Source organism: Pseudonaja textilis, chromosome 4 (assembly GCF_049901715.1).
Source record: "Pseudonaja textilis isolate UNSWEBS1 chromosome 4, rPseTex1.2, whole genome shotgun sequence".
NCBI classification, from domain to species: Eukaryota; Metazoa; Chordata; class Lepidosauria; order Squamata; family Elapidae; genus Pseudonaja; species Pseudonaja textilis.
The window spans coordinates 10,270,305-10,290,152 of record NC_141993.1 but is presented as its reverse complement, the minus strand read 5'-3'; the positions used below and the strand labels follow the sequence as shown (position 1 = coordinate 10,290,152).

At 43.0% G+C, this 19,848-nt stretch overlaps 1 protein-coding gene across 1 annotated transcript in view; it reads right to left on the bottom strand.

Annotated features, from left to right (window-relative positions):
- Positions 1–168: 168 nt before the first annotated feature.
- Positions 169–19,848, bottom strand: part of GLUD1 (glutamate dehydrogenase 1) — a 31,703-nt gene continuing 12,023 nt past the window's right edge. Inside the window, exons 2-13 of the mRNA XM_026711056.2 lie at positions 19,254–19,334; positions 18,053–18,108; positions 16,230–16,293; positions 14,714–14,808; positions 9,820–9,999; positions 8,841–8,978; positions 7,510–7,647; positions 7,300–7,380; positions 5,344–5,467; positions 4,614–4,705; positions 3,079–3,141; positions 169–1,627 (exon numbers count right to left, since the gene is read on the bottom strand). Of these exons, the coding sequence (XP_026566841.1) occupies positions 1,508–1,627; positions 3,079–3,141; positions 4,614–4,705; positions 5,344–5,467; positions 7,300–7,380; positions 7,510–7,647; positions 8,841–8,978; positions 9,820–9,999; positions 14,714–14,808; positions 16,230–16,293; positions 18,053–18,108; positions 19,254–19,334 (1,232 nt within the window). The 3' untranslated portion in view covers positions 169–1,507. The remainder of the gene's footprint in view (positions 1,628–3,078; positions 3,142–4,613; positions 4,706–5,343; positions 5,468–7,299; positions 7,381–7,509; positions 7,648–8,840; positions 8,979–9,819; positions 10,000–14,713; positions 14,809–16,229; positions 16,294–18,052; positions 18,109–19,253; positions 19,335–19,848) is intronic.

Sequence of the window (19,848 nt, the reverse complement as noted above, 5' to 3'; positions counted from 1 at the left end):
GAAAAAAAAGACATTCATTTTAAATATGCTTAGATGTACAAAATTTCTAGGAATGACTGAAAAATTCTGCGCCTGTGTCGACGGGAACCGGTGTGGGAATTGGCTCCTTTACAGACAGATCCCAGCCTGTCCCCATTGACGCGGAGTAGAAAACACAGCAGACCAGAGTATGTTTCAAAATGTCAACTTTTAATAATTGCTTTTGATGCCATGTAATGTCATGAGTTATAAAGGAGCTAGGAAAAAAAAAAAAGCATGAATTTCCAGGAGGGGCTGGGGTGTATTTTAAAAACATCCTAACTGATTAAATACATCTGGCACTTTATAGAATTGATCTGGACACAAGACCATGTCGAGACCCTCAAGGCCGCTACGGGAACAATCCAGTTCTGATTCGAGGCCCCCTCTAACCAATTTTTTTTCCAGGTTCAGCGTTTCCAGATGAATGGAGCAAAAATTATGTCAGTGTGCCTGCCCATCTTCTTAGTATCAATAATTTCTACCTTTTAATTGTTCAACGGGCCAACGCTAATGCTAAAAGCACTTCAAAGTACAAGAATAAAAACTTACAAAAATTCTTCGGACGTCCCAAGGTTATGCACAAGTACGTGTTTATTCTTTAAAAAAAAAAAAAAATAGATAAGCTAAGTGGATATGTAGTGACAAGAAGCCATTCTCCCATGGTATTATTTGTGCATCGACGATGCTCATTCAGCTTATAAAAAGAACCGATTCCTGGAATTCCCCTCTTTGCACACAACCGGACAAGTGCTTAAATCAAGGTGAGGCTTAAGTACATGATTTAGAGGCAGGCCTGTAGCAGGAGCAAAGATTGGAAGGGAAACAAAAAAGGAAGGAAGGAAGGAACAACACAAGAGTTGCTTAAAGGGAACATCGCTTCTGGCTTCTCCTTCCTGTATATGGGAAAATCTAGGGTATTCCCTGAAGGTCACCCATTCAGTCTTCGGAACCGATCCAAGAGCATTTTTCTTTCTTTTTTTTTACTCAAAAGTGCCTAAACCTACAAGAGTAGCATTGCCTGACGCCAAAAAAGTGCTTGAACAGTTAATATTTCCTTCAGCGTTTATATGTCGGTCGGAAGCGATGCTAAGTTGCTTACTGTGGCAAGGCTACGCTTCCCGTACGAGGAAAAAAGGGAACAGGTTTTAAACTTCTCAAGATGAAACCTACAAAAACAAACTCTAGGATGGGCTGGTTATCTGTGGTCGTTCTCTCAACTTGGGAACTCTAAATACATGGATTTCTCCCCCCTCGCCCGCCGTTCCCCCAATATTTTATTTATATTTATTTATTTTATTTATTTATATAAAAGGACTAGCTTGAACGGAAGCTAACTGAGAATCATATCCGCTACAGCTAAGTGAGAAAACGGTTTCTGGTGTAAACTTCTCGTAAGCTTTTTTTTTTTTCTTTTTCTTTTCTTTTTTTTTTCCCCCAACGGGACTCAAAACACGGTTGTGTTGGGTTGAGACACCGAGGAGCCGTTTTATGTGAAGGTCAAACCGGCTTCGTTGTATACTTTGAAGACCTTCTCGATGGCGTTGACGTAGGCGGCTGTTCTCAGGTCCAGACCGAGGTTGTACTTCATGGCGGTGCGCATGATTTGCTACGGAAACATTAAAAACACGGTATGGTTAGGACTCCCAAAGATTTAAAAAAAAAAAAATATGCATGGGAAACTGTTGGAACCATCATGAAGTCTTTCTGCCTTTGTGTTTATGTTCTGAAAGGCTTGTGGGTCATCTGCGTCCTTTGTAAATCAAAGCTGGAAAAAAAAACAACTATGCTCCGGGGAAGATTACTGGAGTCCAATGGCTATTAGGCTGTAGGGAAAACCAACCGGGGTTCAGGGAGTAGAAGCGGAGGAATATTTAAAGCAGTGGAGGCTGACACTTTGGGCTCCTGTGCCGAAAATTGCGCTCGCGTGCCAGCACCCAGAAGGCAATGCGTATGCCCCCACTACCCCTGTGCATGCACTGCGCATACGTGCACCTCCCAGCTGATTTTGGGGCCTTTCTCAGCCTCCCTTTCACCCTTACGACTGTTGCAGCATCCCCACGGTTGGGCAACTGACTCATATTTATGACGGTTTGCAGTGTCCTGGGCTCATGGGATTCCCCTTTGCAACCTTTTGACGAGCGAAGTCAATGGAGGGGAGCCAGATTCACTTAACAACCGGGCTACTCACTTAAGAACCACAAAGTGATTCGCTTCACGGATGTGGCGGGAAAAGTTGTAAAAGGGTGGCAAATCCCACGTCACAAATGTCTCGCGTAGCAACAGAAATGTTGGGCTCCGTGGTGATCATAACGGGAGGAATAACAGTGTACAGGGCAGTGTTGGAGAACCTTTTCGGCACCAAGGGCTGAAACCGGAGTGCCAGAAACCGGAAGAGCAATGCCACGGCTGAGCTGAACTTCCGGTTTCCAGGGTGTGCATGCGTGTGCAGCCACCTGCTCTTCCGGTTTCCGGCGCTCCCGTGTGCAAAGACCAGCTGGCCGGCGCGCAGGCGCACACACCAGAACCCAGAAGAGCAACGGGCAACAGCTGGAGTGCCTGGAAAGATGGCTCTGCGTGCCACTTCTGGCATGCGTGCCATGGGTTCGCCATCACGGGTATAGGGCCTCCTGTTTGAGCAAGGGGCTGGACTAGAAGACCTCCAAAGTCCCTTCCACCTCCATTAACCTGCTTGTCATAAGACAGCAACAAAGAGAAACCGCCACTTCCTCCGGCTAAGTCAACACTTCTAACAATGCAGTTACACATAAGCTTGTATTGAGGTTTTTATCCTTTCCGTGGCCCGTTGCCTCAAGTTCCCTTCCCCTGCCGTGTTCCTAGAAATTCCACCTTCTCCTTCCTAAATACAGAAAGTCTGACGGCTAATTGCAAGATGAATAACCGTGGCTACCCTCGGCTTTCCATTGCTAATCTTTCCGCCATAAGGCAAGCAAAACAAATCAGAAAGAACGCACAAACGGGAACAGACCGATGATCCTCACCTCGCAAGGTGACCCTCCGTAGCAGCTTTTAATGTTTCTATAGTGGCGCGATACTTACCCGTGCAGATCGTTCCATGGTGTAAGCCAAGCCCGAATGCACAATGTCTTTTTCAGAGGCGCCCTGGGTGGAAAAGAAGAGCCATTACACGCCCGGTCGATAAAGTCACCAACCAGAGGCTGGTTTGGCTTAATGGGGGTCGAATCCCCCTTTCTAATGTCACTTCTACGTACTGCCTTTTCATGGAAATCAGGTTAATTGACAGTTAATTGAAAGAGCTGGGGTGGCGCAGTGGTTAGAATGCAGTACTGCAGGCTAACTCACTGCCAGCAGTTCGATCCTGACCGGCTCAAGGTTGACTCAGCCTTCCATCCTTCCGAGGTCATTAAAATGAGGACCCAGATTGTTGGGGGCAAGAGGCTGACTCTGTTAAACTACTTAGAGAAGGGCTGTAAAGCACTGTGAAGCGGTATATAAGTCTAAGTGGTACTGCTATCTTCCTTCCTTCCACCCTCCTTCCCCTCCTACTAAATGTTGACTCAGCCTTCCATCCTTCCGAGGCCGGTAAAACGAGGACCCAGATTGCTGAGGTGATATGCTGACTCTGTAAACTGCTTAGAGAGGGCTGTAAAGCACTGTGAAGCGGTATATAAGTCTAAGTGGTACTGCTATCTTCCTTCCTTCCTCCCTCTCTCCCCTCCTACTAAATGTTGACTCAGCCTTCCAACCTTCTGAGGCCAGTAAAACGAGGACCCAGATTGTTGGGGTGATATGCTGACTCTGTAAACTGCTTAGAGAGAGCTACTGTGAAGCGGCATATAAGTCTAAGTGCTATTGCTATTGGTACTTGAACATCAGGTCAAAAACAGGGTTGGTAGAGGTATACAATCTGCCAAGCTCAAACGAATTCATATGCAACATACATATCACGTACTGGAGTTAATGCACATTATCCTAACAATATTAAATTTAGAGTTCGTCTAGGACCATCATTTCTGATTTCTAGTCCAATCTGTAATTGGGTCGTCCTCAACTTAGAGCCATTCGTGTAGGGGGCTGTTCAAAGTTACGGCAGCACAGCAAAAATGACTTAGGACCATTTTCCACACTTAGGACCACTGACCGTGATCAAAATTCAGATGTTGGTAACTGACCCATATTTATGATGGTTGCAGTGTCCAGGGGGTCATGTGATCACCTTTTGAGATTCTCCGACAAGCAAATTCAACGAAGAAGCCGGATTCCCTTAACGACCGGGTTACTACCTTACTCACTGTAGTGATTCACTTAATAACTGGGGCAAGGAAGGCCATAAAATGGGACAAAATTCACTTAACAACCGTCTTATTTAGCGACAGAAAGTTTGGACTCAATTGTAGCCATAATTCAAGGACTACCTACATTTTGCAACTCTTTTATTGGTCCATTTATTGATTATCAATACAAACCAAGCCCAAACTTCAGCCTTCAACAGAGGTGAATATGGCATTTTAGCTTCCTTTCTTCAGGCTTCCCTGTGGGTTTTGTTGCTGCGTGATGCAGAGTTTGCTCAGACCTACATATTAAGGAAATACAATTTTCCAAGAGCTACTTACGGATATTCTATCCTGGAATTCTGCAGTAGGCACAACCGGAATACTTCCCCCATGTTTCCCAAACTTTCTTTCCAAGCTCTCTTGAACCGACACTAAAAAAATAAAGAAAGAAAAAGAAAACAGCCAGTTAAAACTCCTAGCCAAGGGAACTAACTGGATGCTCAAAAGACAGCTCTTCTCAGGGTAGAATCCATTTCCTTTTTTTAAAAAAAAATGGTTATTGAAAATTAAATTTTAAAAACATATGAACGTGGTTATCTTTTGATATATATCAGCAGTCTTTACATTGTTATAACATCAGAATGTCACAAACAATATAACATTTCTCTCTCTCTCTTTCTTTCTATATCTATCCATCTATCCATCCATCCATCCATCCATCCATCCATCCATCTACATTTATACTTTGTAAGTCTTTATATTCATTTCTACCTTAAAAATTTTATTGTAGCATAAACTCTTTAATTTCTATTTTGCATTTTTTTAACTTCCTTTCGTAACCCTCCAATTATAATTTTTTTTTCCATATTTCATAGAATTCGGAAGTGTCTCATTCCTTTTTTTAATGTGCTGACAAGGTAGATCAACTGCCACGTAAAGACGGGAATTTCCTCTTAAGTCCATTAAAAGCCCTGGGCCAGGTGTGCACCCCTGAAAGCGATCAAGGAGCCCAGGCATGGTGGCAAAGGGCGAAGGCTGGTATCTGAACGGCAGAACCCACTGAACGTACTTAGTAGATGGTAGTTTGAGTCCCTTTCGTACTTGAAGGTCAAGCGGCCGTAGCTGACGTGGTTCAGGTTCTTCAACCATTCAAAATAAGATACAGTCACGCCACCAGCATTTAAATAGAGGTCCTGTCGGAAGAAGAAGAAGAAGCAAGGAAATAAAAAAGAAGCAGACAAGGGAAGCCACCTTCAGATAAGGTTAGTAATGATCTAGATCAGGGAGTCGGCCTAACCAGAAGCCTCCCGTTCAATTCTGGAGCCGACCGGAAAGTCCGGTTCCCCCACCAGAGTCTCCTCCTAGCACGGCGTCCTTTTTTCTCTACCTGTCCTAACTGAAAGCCCTACCAATTGTGGAGCTGACCAGAAAACCCGCCCCTTGCCAAAGAGTCTCCTCCTGGCGCTCTCCCCCCCCCCAAACGGAAGCTCCTCTCAAAATTGTGGTGCCAACCAGGACAGGGAGCCGCAGCAGAGGGATGAAAGAGCCACATGCGGCTCCAGAGCCTCAGGTTGCTGACCCCTGATTTATAGAGGCAGGTAGATTTTACAGGCAGAACATCACTAAGGTGTACTTCCGATATGAAACGGGAGAGGAGCCTGAAGGAGGGGTCAAATGTGCCATCAGTCTTCAGTCCCTTGGGGCCCACATGAGATCTAAGTCCAGCCCACTTTGATTCTTAATAGGTCGACTCTTTATCTACTGCCGATTTGCCTTGGCCGTTTGTAGTTCAGATTCTTGTAGAGAGAGCCTCAGCTTGAAATAAACCTATATATTCATTTGAACTGCCTGGACTCCTGATTCTACAGTCATCGACGTAAAACAGAAATGGCAACTACAATTAAACACTTATTAACAGGTACATCACATTTATGTTTGGCTCCAGGTGAGATCAAGGAGCTAAATGAATAGCAAAGAATTCAAAAGAAACAGAAAAGAAAAAATTCACTGCTGATAAAATCTTAGGCGTGTCTATGTGACTGTGCTTGAGGTTTATTTTTATTTTGTCACTCTGCAAAGAGTAGCTGAAAGGAGTAAGTAAATGCCTTCGCATCCTGTTCAGCAATCCAGGAACCAGTTTCGTAGTTTCAGGGAATACATTTTTACTCCCACCCAATCGGCTGGATTAACAACTTGCCTGCTTTCCTGGCTCTGAGCCAGCATTCAGGAAGCAGTCCTCAACAACAAGGAGATCTCCCTGAAAGAGTTTCCTTCGCTCTGTTGAATAGCTTGAAGTCTCCTCCGCTTGAAGAGCCTCCCATTAACTAGGTCAGGAGTCTCCAACCTTGGCAACTTTAAGACTTGTGGACTCCCAACTCCCAGAGTCCACAAGTCTTAAAGTTGCTAAGGTTGGAGACCCCTGAACTAGGTTAGCCAACTAACCCCAAATGCTTCTTGGAAACACGGGATGGAAGTGTCAGGAATCAAGATGAAGGTTTGGTTCCATCCATTACCAGACTAGCTGAGGAATTTGGAGGGGGAGTCAACCAAGCAAAGAGATCATGAAGATCCAAAGGTCCTAACTCTGCTGACAGAGCTTTATTCCTGCTTCCTTCCTGCTTCCAAACTAAGCCAGGGGCAAAGAGGAAGAGTGGGGTGAGTTCAGCAGAACTTCCTTCCTTGTAGACCAAGATCAAAGGCTTGCTAAGGCCTGCAAGGGTCTCCCACCTTGGCAACTGTATGGCTTGTGGGACTTCAACTCCCAGAATTCCTCAGCCAGGAATTCTGGGTGTTGGAAGTCCACAAGTCCTAAAGTTGCCAAGGTGGGGGAACCCCCTTTTGATCGGGTATGACTGAGGAGGAAACAAAAATTTGCCAGTCACATTTCTGAAGGCAGATTAAAATCCATTCTGTTTTAAGGAAAGTCCTGCCGAATAATTTTTTTTTTTTAAATTCAGAAGCTATCTCCCATCAATCAACTTCATATTGTTTCTCACCCGACAACCACTATCAAAAAGAACCTTACTGGAATAACCATGATGTTCCGTTCCAAGAAGATCTTATCCGCTTCGGGAGTGGTGGGTCCATTAGCGCCTTCAGCAATGATCTGGAAAGAACATCATTGCGTCACCGTTAAGCCCAGGGAATCTTAACGGAGACAGCAATAAGGAGCGGGTGGGAGAACCGAGGCTCAGCTGGAGGAACTGAGAAAGCTCGGACGACCCAGCCATCTTACTTTCGCTCTGACGTTGTGGGCGTTGGCTTTCGTCAACTGCTTCTCGCTGGCTGCTGGGATGAGGATGTCACAATCGGCTTCGAGAATGTGGCAGTCAAGAGCCTGGGCTTTTGGGTAGGTGAGGATGGATCCGTGTTGCTGTTGAGAGAATGATGGGAATTACGACGCTTTAATGCCGCGAGGGTGAATCTGCGGCACGCAGGGCCATTTGTGCCGGCACGCAAGCTGCAGGCAAACTTACCTCGCTGGGTATGCGTGTGCCTCACAGCTGATTTTTGGTGGATTTGAGGCCTTTTTCGGCCTCCCAGAGGCTTGAGGAAGACATCTTCAGGCTTTGCGGGCCGAAAACTAGCCTCGTTTTGTCACTTCCTGTTTTTCCCGAAAATACCGGAAGTGACGAAACAGGGCTAGTTTTCAGCCTGCAGAAGCCTTCCTCAAGCCTTTGGGAGGCTGAAAAAGGCCTCAAACCGACCCAAAATCAGCTGTGAGGCGCAGTGCCGGTAAGGGGGCGGGTGGATATTACGCACACGTGAGTAGGGGGTGTGGGGGGTCGTGCATTGCCTTCTGGGTGCTGGTACACTGGTATTTGGCATAGGAGCCCCAAAAGGTGAGCCACCGTTGCTTTAATGTCTTAACAGAACAGAATAATAAGTGTTTCAGAACAGAATAATAAGCAGGAGATCCTATATCATTCCAGACAAGCAGCTGTCCAGTCTCTTCTTGAAAGCTTCCACAACATCTGAAGGCAAGCTGTTGTTCCACTGGTTAATTATTCTCACTGTTAGGAAGTTTTCTCCTCAGTTCTAGGTTCTTTCCTTGGCTAGTTTCCATCCCTTACTTCTTGTTCTGCCTTTGGGTGCTTTTGGGAATAGGTTGGCCCACTCTTCCTTTGGGGCGGCCCCTCAAATATTGGAACACTGCTATCATGTCACTTTAGTCCTTCTCTTCATTAGGCTAGACATACTCAAACAGGCTCCCAGATTAAGGTTCCATAGTTCAAAACCCACGCAAAACCATTTGCCCAACAGTCCAAGGCTTTAGGCACATTTTTTTTCCAGAGGAAGATTTTCTATTTTGCTTAGCTTCCTCATTTGTGTGTGCTCCTCATTAGTGAACCTCCTACTTGGGGAGTTTCATAGTCTTTTGATATTTCCTAAAGACCTAAAGCTTGACTGCCTCGCTCAAGAAAATCTAATTTAAAAGTTCTTTGCAAACTGAAGCCTGATTTGTTTTATTTACCATAAAGGCCTCTTATACAGATAACAGAATGACTGCTAAGCATCACAGCCAAAGAAACAGGACAATAAACAATGGTAAACCATTTTGCGTACCAGCTTATAATCTTCCAACTCCTTTGGGTCCAGTCCATCGGGATTCCAGATAGCGCCATCTTTTTCTCCAATAGCTACACATTTTGCTCCATAGCGATGAAGGTATCTCATCGAATGCAAACCTACGTTGCCAAATCCCTATTTTTAAAAAAGTGAAAGTAAGTTTCTATTTAGCCTCCCTCAAAGCTCTATTTTTTCTTGAAGCAGCTTCATGAAACAACTTTCTAAAGAGCCCTGGTGGAGCAGCGGTTAGAACGCAGAATTGCAGGCTGACTCTTGCCCACTGCCAGGAGTTCGATTCTGACCAGCTTAAGGATGATGAGGACCCAGATTTGGGGAGGAAATAGGCTGACTCTGTAAACTGCTTAGAAAGGGCTGTAAAAACACTCTGAAGCGGTATATAAGTCTAAGTGCTACTGCTAAAAGCAAGAAAAGCTTTAGAATCAAAACCACCCTATTCACGGGTGGACAGCTGTTGCTTATAGTAACTGTTTGGCTGAAATTCACGATGTGTTTAATGTGAGAGAAATGTTCTTCCAATATTCTATTTTTAGTCAAAAATCAAAGCTTGACTCTTAATGGCAAGGATATGCAGGGATACTGTATCTCCTTGCCATTTTCTTGGCTTGATAGGACAATAGTTTATCATTGCCACCTCCCAAAATGTACTTTACCTCTTGTGACTTCCTGGTCCTAGACTATTTGATCGTAAATGAATTACTTAGTATGTGCATTCATTGCATTTATGCAGACAACCACAGAGAACAGTATTCCTCCACTTTTGAGGAAGACGGATCTAACTCATACGTTCCTGATTTAAAGCTTGGGTGGCTCACATATATGAATAACTGAGCAGAACACCAAGTATACAGGCCTGAGACAGTGACTTCCCTACCTGAAGCATTAAGGATATCAGTGCCTTATCTCAATGCATCATTGCTCCCTTTCCTCCCCCATGTGATCCTTGTAAATCCACTACCTGGATGGCAAAAGTTTTGTCTCCAAATCCCGGAGTCATCCCCAAGAGGCTCATGTATGACGCTTCATTGATGAAGTTCTCAATCCCGTGAAAGACGCCGCGGCCCGTGGCAGAGATGCGGCCATGGATGCCCCCCTGGCTGATGGGTTTCCCCGTCACGCAGGCATGGGCATTGATGTCCTGCAAAAGAAAGGAGGACGTTCAGGTGGAAAGGAATGGGAAGATCTTCTCAAAACATCTACTGTCAGGTCCGCCAGGCTCGGCTTGGCGCCTCGGGGGCACCCTGCCATCAAAGGCTACAAGGGCGAGGATAGAGGCGCAATAAAACCGTGTATGTACGTGATGGGAAACAAGGAAGGGGGAATGACAGGTGATAAAAAAAACAGAGAAGCTCAGAACCAGTTTGTACCAGCATTCAAGGCCAGGAATCCTGAGAAAGATTACCCCCAAAGTAGCTCAGCATTCTCAAAACACCTTCTGTATCTTTTGAATCTGGGAAATCCAGATCTAGCCTGACTTTACTGCAGCCAACATCTTTTAGTAAAAGAACCTTTCACTTCAACCAAATGGAGTCGAGGATCTTTCTTTCCTAAGGGAACAGATTGGGGCAGGCCTAACATCTACACTCGCATGGGTTAATGCCTCCTCTGCTGACTTTTATCTTGACTGGGTTTCAATATCCAAGAACGATCATCTTTTCATCACAGCCTATGTGAGGAATAACTTTCTACACGGCATTGTTAGACTTAGGACAAAGCAAAAGATTAAAAAAATGCCCTCTGGGTTTTGTGAAATAGTTTCTCCAGGTTTTCTTGACGTGATCCTTCAGAAGAGTGGGCATTACTTCACTTTGCCCTTGCTGGAAACCAACTCCAAATAGAGCGGGGTTATTTCTACTTTCCAACGTGTTGGCATTCTTCAAAGAACAATGGATTGCAAATTGCTAGAAAAGCAAAGCCACTGCAAGAAAGGGAAATTTTGGGTCCAACTTTTACAGACTAAATCACGATTACCAAACCATATTCCGATTTTAGGGGTTGTGGGTTCACACACACTGCGTCGTGCATTTCTTCATCCTGGCTGCCACTAATGCAGCAAGATGGAGGGCGTCAATTTGCAATTTTACCAATGTTCCCTGAATTTCTGAGATGAACCAGATGGGTTGCAATTCAGGAATCTATCATATAAACAGCCAGCTGCAAATTTCCTTTTTTTCCCCCCCTTCAGTAACCGATCTCAGCAGGCCGTGTGAAAGAAAATAGAAACATCTCTCTGCTCTACAGTACAAAGGCATAAATTGCTTCTTAATGAGGAACAGTACAGTTGCTCAAATTTAGCAAGTCAAGGCGACTTGCTAAAAAGAGTCCTTGAAAACTGTGCTTAGGAACAACTTTTTTCATGTTTTGGCAGCTGCCAAAAAGACTTGACACAGAACGTCACAAACTTATCTCCTATTGTATTTGCTTTGCATTTTTTTGTTCTCCTTTCGTTTACATTTGATGGGAATTCTTTCAAAATGTAGATGTTCTTCCTTCTTGGCTTGGCTCGAGTTTTAAAACATCTGACTCACTGCTTCCAATTATTGTTAGTTTTTTTTTTTTGGCTGATGAGTCAGAATCGTACAAAATGAAGTTCTCGCTTCGTTTGTGGAAAGTGTATAATGCTGTTGTCATAGTTCCCACTTTGTGCACCGTAAAACTCTGTGGGGTATTCTGCTCAGACGTGTTGAGCCTTGCAATTTGAGGCTTAACCAGAGAAAAGAGATTGCAAGGCCTGAGTAGTGGGAAACAGATGCTGAAATTTTATCTACACCAGGGGTCTTCAAACTTGGCAAGTTTAAGACTTGTGGACTGCAACTCCCAGAATTCTTCCTCCAGTCATGTTAGTTCAGGAATTCTGGGACTTGAAGTCCACAAGTCTTAAACTTGCCAAGTTTCAAGACCCTTGATCTACATGAACTAGAGCCCTCTGTGCCTCATTCATTTTGATCTACAATTCTTCAGTTTCTGCGCCAATCTTAATTTACTTAGGGGCTCAATTCTTGTTTCCTTGTCTGCAATAGAGAGATTATCAAGCACCTTGGAATAGCAATGAAACAATAAACTGTTTATCTAATCTTAAATTAATAAGCTTTCAATCAGAATCCCAAAAGGGTTTTTTTTTTCTCAAAAGGCAAGAGGACTTTCTTTGTTTTTCCTTGAAGACATTTCGCTTCTCATCCAAGAAGTTTCTTCAATTCTGACTGAATCAAGAAGCTTCTTCAGCTTGACTGAATCAGAATTCAATCAGAACTGAAGAAGCTTCTTGGATGAGAAGGGAAACATCCTCAAGGAAAAACAAAGAAAGTCCGATTGTCTTTTGAAAAAGCTCATTTGGAACAATCATGACCTGGATGACTTGAGAATCTCCACTGACTTTCAATCAGAACATCCTATAAACCACGTATTTCTTTTATTAACTCTTGCCTATTAGTAGCTTTTGAGCTTCACAAAAATCTTTGAAAAAGCAAAGCAGAAAGCAAATTGACACTACAAATAAAAAAAACATTTTATCATACATGGGTAATCCGTACCCCCAAAATTATAATAATCGCTGGCTTTTAAATTCACGAGCTGCAGTGAGCAATCCTTTAGGCAACAAACTATGGATTATCTTCCCAATTATGATATAAGGAGTTTTCAGTGGATTCTCAATTGCATTAGAGCAAGAATATGCCTATTTTTAGCAATGTGCTACACCCAGAGAAAAATGCCAGTACATATTATTAAATCTGGCCAAAAAGGGAAGTTATTTAGAGCTGCAACTTTACTGACTAGAATACTAAAGAGCAAATCATTTTCTCCTCTTTTCTCCTCTCCAACAATGCATGTGCAGGAAAACAAACGTTTGAAGGCTTTATGCCTGTACCATTTGTCACTTTGTTGAAACTTTATAGTCTTGCAATCCGGAGTGGTTTTTTTTTTTTTTTTGCCAAAGTTTAAAGTATCCGTCTCAAGTAAAATTATGTGAGAGAAGTCCATGGAATCAGTCAAGAGGCTGTTTAGAAAACTGTTTCCATGGTCACCCTGAATAAGCAAAATGTTAACTCAGATGAACCGAAGTGGAATAATTCAATTGCTTGCTCATGCATGAATAATTAAAAGAATTTCGAAAGGAAGGACTTTCTTTTGGTGGCCAAAGAACAAAACAAAACACCTAATTTCCAATTTTTCCCCTGCCTTCTAGTTGAAAATTATTAGGTACAAAACTGAATTCAAGAGAAAAACTCTCTGACACGGCATTTCCAAAAAGATCATCTTCTCTAGTCGATAACAATTGTCAAAATCAGAAAGCAGAGCTTTCGATTATTATTAAAGATTGTCAATTTTTAGAATCGGGCGTGGTCTCGTTTCAGGACTAATGCAGCATGGATGTAATTTATGTCGACAGATGAACTGTTTGCATAGTTTTATGCTAGTCTGTTAACAGTTAAAAGCACATTATCAACACTGTATAAAAACAACCACCTCAACAAGTGACCGCCAGTTAACATTGCAATGAACTACTTACAGATTACTAGTACAGATTACTACGGACAGAATTGGACTGGTTTTCTCTAAGCCTAGTATTATTTAATCTCAGGTGGCAACGAATGCCAAAACTCGGGGCATCGGTCTTTGCAAAACGTGCCAAGATCTCCTCCACAATGTGGCATCTTTTCTTAATTTATGGCTCCAATACAGAGAAACTAGCAAAGGCAAGGGAAGAGAATCCAGTGTGGCCTTTGAATTTGAGTCGATACGTTACGTGACTCCTTGAGGAGCCCTGCGGTATGGGGAGAAAAGGGACGCGACAGGAGCTTCCCCTACATTATGGCAGCTTAGAAAACAAAATAATAGAAATTAACCGATTTGCAAGCTTCCAGGAGCGGATGCCGTGGGAGAACAGCTCTCATGTCCCCCGTTAGGTGACCCCCCTCAGTCACCTCTGGGCCCTGGGGTGTCAAACTCAATTTCATTGAGGGACGCATCAGGGTTGTGTTTGACCTCGGAGGGACGGGTGGGCGTGGCCATGGTGGGTGTGACATGGGACTTGTGCCGGGGGGGGGGCACCTGCGGTGGCCAAATGCTAAGGCGGGACTTACCTAAGACTCACTCTTATTATAGTCCCCTTCCTTCCCTCCCCATTCTCCTTCCTTCCTCTCTTCCCTTATTTTTCCTTCCTTGCTCTCTCTTCCCACCTCCCCTTCTTTTTCTTTGTCGTTCCTCCTTTCCTGTCCCCTTCCTGCACGCTCAAATGCAAAAAGGGGAAACACATCTTTTGTTCTGTTTTTTATTTTGTTTTGCCAGCCTTCTGCCAGATCTAAGCAGCCTCGTGGGCCACATCGGACTGGCGGGCCTTGAGTTTGACCACCCCTGACCTAGCACATTTTCTTAAAGGGAGGAGGATAGCAGAGACGTAGAGGCAGCCACCAGCCACGCTGGAGAAAAAGCTCCACATGGGGCTGAGAGTTAAAACTAGCTGGACTCATCGTTCGGCAGACAGAGAGTTCGAGTTGAGGGACGATTCCTACATTACTATTCTATTGGGAGAATTTAATTTATGAAAAGAGTTATCCTGGTTTCTGATGATGTAACCGAGTTTGGGTAAAGAGAACCACCAAGTTCAGAGAGCACCAAGGAACCCTCATGTATAAAGCAAGCAGCGTTTCGGAGATATACACATTTCCAACTAAACGATTTCTTTGGGAAAAGACGCTCATTCAACAGTGATGCTTGCAGACATACAGACATTATGTTGGCCTTATGTGGCTTGTCCAAAGAACTGCAAATCTGTTCTAGGTCTGTTAGGCATTGTAGGTGACTTGAAAAACATGCCATAAGGCCACTGTGCCATAAGGGTGTTCACAACTTACATAGTGTCCTATGGTATTCGCATAGGTGTCTGCAATCCAGGACATCTCCCGTTCACCGGTGCTCATGTCAGGAGCTGGCACATCCACACCGGGCCCTGTTTGGCACAGCCAAGAACCAAGAAGGGGCACCATTAAACACAAACCAGTACCATGCATGGAAACCAAGAAGAAGCAGCTGTGATATTGCTTGCAGTTACATGAGGGTTACGCTGCAAAACCATTAGAAGTAATGTTGTCTTTATTAATGGATGCAATGATTTAGGGTCTAAATCAAGAGGTCCCCAAACTTGGCAACTTTAAGACTTGTGGACTTCAACTCCCAGAATTCCCCAGCCAGCTATGCTGGGAGTTGAAGTCCACAAGTCTTAAAGTTGCCAAGTTTGGAGACCCCTGGTCTCAATGGAGAGAAGCGTTCCCATTCAATCACTTAGACCAGGGTCTTCACCTTGGCAACTTTAAGCCTGGAGGACTTCAACTCCCAGAATTCCCCAGCCAGCCTTGCTGGGAGTTGAAGTCCACAAGTCTTAAAGTTGCCAAGTTTGGAGACCCCTGGTCTCAATGGAGAGAAGCGTTCCCATTCAATCACTTAGACAGGGTCTCCAACCTTGGCAACTTTAAGCCTGGAGGACTTCACTCCCAGAATTCCCAGCCAGCTTTGCTGGCTGGGAATTCTGGGAGTTGAAGTCCTCCAGGCTTAAAGTTGCCAAGGTTGGAGACCCCTAACTTAGACGACAAAAAGAAGTAGACTATCTCTACTTCCTGGAAAAAAGAAATCTGTACCTTAAAGTTTTTTTTAAAAAAAAAAGATAGTGGGAAGGTGGAAATAACAACATACTGACTTGTACCCCAAGCTACCAAAGGATGTTTATAAATTGGAACACTTTTCTTCTTTCCCCAGCTGTTTGCTCTGTTCCATCATGTCTTGTTAAGGAACCACCCCTGGCTTCCAAAAGTTAAGAGGCAGAAAGAAGGGAAGGGAAAGTGATTCCTACGATTTGGATGTTGGAGAGGTTATTAAAAGAACGAGCGGCATGTCTACAGCAAAAAGAGAACAGAATAAAATGGGTGTTTCTCCAATCATCTGTGAAGTGAACAAAACAAGACAAATTGCTCTTTTGATTTGACAGCTTGAACAAGCCAAGTAAGAGCTCTTTAATACGATTTTCCAGGTAACTCTTGATGCGGAGGGTTTGAAGGAAGAGGTGTACAAATTCATCAACCTGGAAGAACTCTTGGTCCCAGGTGAAATGACTTTTTGCACATCCCTGGAATTGAAAGCATCAAGCATGCAAAAGCCTACAGCTCAGGCCCCGGGCTTTGCTGTAGCTGATGAATTAAAAAAACAGGAAACAGAGGCACTCTTGTCCTTCCAGTGTTCTTCACAATATGCACTACCACATTCAAGTTACCGGTGCTCCTTTTTTGGGGAGGGGTTTGGGGTGCAGTTGTACTGCCTAGCACTGCTGAATGATCCCTCTCACCCCAATCAATACAGACAATTCCAGTTATTACATACCAATGAAGCCTTTCTTTGCGAGTTCTATGGTAAACCGCCTTGTGATTTTTTCCAATTCATTATCCTGCAACAACAAAGGAGACGGTGAACATCCAGGAGATGAGTAAGCAACACCCAAAGTCAACCCTCTGGCTTTTGAGCCCATAGTTCCTAGGCCATCTCCTAGTCTAGGCTTAGCCACCATGCAGTAACAGGTGAGGTCCCAGCCCAACCCAACTCATTGTTTTGGATTTTATGTGAACCTTGAAAAGGAACCGCTGCTATTAAATCTTCCCAACCTCTGAACTAGAGAAGGACAGGACCCATTTGTGAAATTCATTTCCAAAAGTGCTGGGAAGAAAGGCGGAAGCTACTCCACAGCTGGACAGCTGGGAGGTCAGGAAATAGACTCTTATGCCTCTTGGAGGCACAAGCGATTTCAGGAAAACGTTTTTGATTCTGCTGTAAAATTCCCTCCCTGTTCAAGTAAATCAATAAAAGTTTTTACTAGGGTTTTTCTTTTAAGTTGGTGCTACAGCGCCCCTGCAGTGTTTAATAGGAGCCATGGTGGCACAGGGGATTCAATGCAGGCTAACTCTGCTCACTGCCTGGAGTTCGATTCTCACTGGCTCAAGGTTGACTCAAGCTTTCACCCCTTCTGAGGTCAGTAAAATTAGGAGCCAGATTGTTGGGGGCAAAGGTCTGACTTCTGTAAACCACTTAGAGAGGCTTGTAAAACAGGGGCCCGCAAACTTGGCAACTTTAAGACTTGTGGACTTGTTGAAGTCTTAAAGTTGCCAAGTTTGGAGACCTCTGCTGTAAAGCAACGTGAAGTGGAATATAAGACTAAGTGCTGTTGCTAATTGGTCACTGCAGTCAAATTTAGCATTTTTAATGCTGTTTTTAAGATTTGTATCCATTCTTTAGACCTTTACAGTCTAACTGTTAACTTTAACAAATGACTATTAATGACATCAACTGCTACTTTAGGATTGCTAGAAACGCACCATAAATAAAACTAAGGATTACAGTATTCTACTGCAACGATTCTGAACCACCCTTTATCTTGAAAACTTGCAATTGGAGTAAATCCTTTTCATTTCATTCATTCTTATCTTAAGTGTTGGTCACTGCCCAGCACATACCTCCAAAACATAGGTTGGCTTGCAAAGTAGACTCAAACTTACATTCTAACTTGGGTAGAATGAGGGCATACTAAATAAACTGGTTTTTTATTGGCCAAAACATGCAACATCTGACCAATATTTCATCCTTTCTCTTATACAGGCAGTCCTTGACTTACAACAGTTCATTTAGTGACTTGTTCAAAGTTACAACAGTTCTGGAAAAAAGCGACCTATGACCGCTTTTCACACTTATGACCATTGCACCATGTCACTATAGATCAAAATTCAGATTTTTAGTGACTAATTCCTATTTATGAAGGTTGCAGTCTTCAACGGGGCAAAACATACTTAATGAATGTCTCACTTTGCAACAGAAATTTTGGGCTCAGTTACAGTTGTAAGTCAAGGACTACCTGCAGTGACATTTGGCTGCTAAGTCATTCCCTTTTGTTTCAGAAAAAATGGTAACAGCCTCAAATTGACCAAAATAATGCCAAGCAGCATTCATAAGGCCATCCGGCAACTTTTCCTGTGATTATCGCTTATCTGAAATGGTACGATAGGTTTGAATTTATGCAATTAATCTCTCCAGACCAAGGAAATATATAGGATTCTACTACATTGTCCAGAGTGGTCTATTTTTAGGAAAACAGCTCCTCAGATATCTAAGCCTAAACATGCTGATTAAAAGCATATTTTTCTGGAATTGGAACTTACTGTATATAGTCTAGGATTGATCTTAACACCAGCCTTTGCACCACCAAATGGCACATCTGAAAACAAATGTTCACGCTTAAGTTAAAAAAAAAACAAAGGACAAGAATGTAAAGATGGTAAAGTTTTTTTATCTTAACGCTAGCTCTGATGCCTGTCTGGTCTTTTCCACTTCAGGAATTAAGTCACAGAGATATCAACAGAAAATGAGAAAAGAAAGGAAAAAAAAAACATAGACAATGATTTATTTTAAAATAATTCACCATGCCCTTTAACATAATGGAAAGAGGAGATTCAGAACTGGGTTGTTGTTTTTTACAAGAATTTTTTACATATGAAAAACAGGATATTTCTTTTACATATTGTAACATTTAATTAGGTGTGCAAACCTCTACAAAGGCTTATTTGTGCCACTTGATGGTAGTTGGAAAGAACCTTTTGGATTTAGGCCTTTTTAAGACCAGATATCCTTCCAATTTCTTGTTTTGCTAATTTTGATCAGAGTTTAAAAAGTGTGCATTACATCAGATTTAATCAATTTTTCTGTTTCATAAGGAAGGAGCTGCGCACTGAGGCTGGATGAAGACGAGAAATGTTATCTCTGAAATGGCCTAAAACTGGCAAAGCAGGTAATCTCTACTCTCAGGGGCACCCTTCATTTTCAGGCCTACTCAGAAAACAGAAACTTAAAACTTAAAATTCCCAGGAAAGCATAGACAGACAATTACTTTAGAACAGGGGTCTTCAAACGTTAAGACTTGCGGACTTCAACTCCCAGAATTCCTCCTCCAGTCATGTTAGCTCAGGAATTCTGGGAGTTGAAGTCCACAAGTCTTAAACTTGCCAAGTTTGAAGACCCTTGCTTTAGAAGCTCAGCCCACCCAGGCAATCTGTGGAGAGGTCACCTCCTCCCTCACAGGCCATTATTCCAAATACCTTCTCAAGGAGTCACCTAGATCAGGAAGTCTCCAACCTTGGAAACTTTAAGACCTGTGGGTTTCAATTCCCAGAACTGGAAGCTGAAGTCCACAAGTCTTAAAGTTGCCAAGGTTGGAGATCCCTGAACTAGAGCAAGGTAGATCTTTCTCACTTCCCAAAACTCCTAGCTCTTATATGGGAATAATATCCCACACGGCTCATAAACATCTTTCTGACAATATTAAAAGCCCTGGCTTCAGAGGGACATTCATTTAGAATTACTTACCAACTACTGCACATTTATATGTCATAAGAGAAGCTAAAGCTTTTACTTCATCAACGCTCACTTCTGTGCTGTAACGAATACCTGTTAAAAGAAACATGAATGTTAGCAATTAATGCATTGCGTCACTTGTCAATAAGAAATAAACTGCGAGCACAAAAGGAAAGCAACTATTTTTTTAAAAAAGCAATTTATCAGGGAGCCAAAATACAACGCAATCTAATTTGCCCAATCTTTTGGTGACAGAAAAAAGAAAAGCCAAATGTGTAACTAATTCTATCAGCTCTCATATCTGTTCCACCACACAAACCCACATTTTGTTCAAGGAGTGGATTATCATCTCCCCATCTGGTTTTAAGCAGAAATCCAACCCAATTACAGATCCAGATCCCAACTTTGTTTCCACAATTCCGTAAATACTTTTTTTTAATTAACCTAATATTATTCACAAGGGCTCATTTTTCAACTTTGTTACATGCTGCTTTTGGTCTGGAAAAACCCAACTGTGAGCAAACCAGCATTGACAGGCAGCCATTATACAATATTTGAAGCAATAAGCAGAATACTGACAGAATAATATGTACAGTTGGGTTTAAGG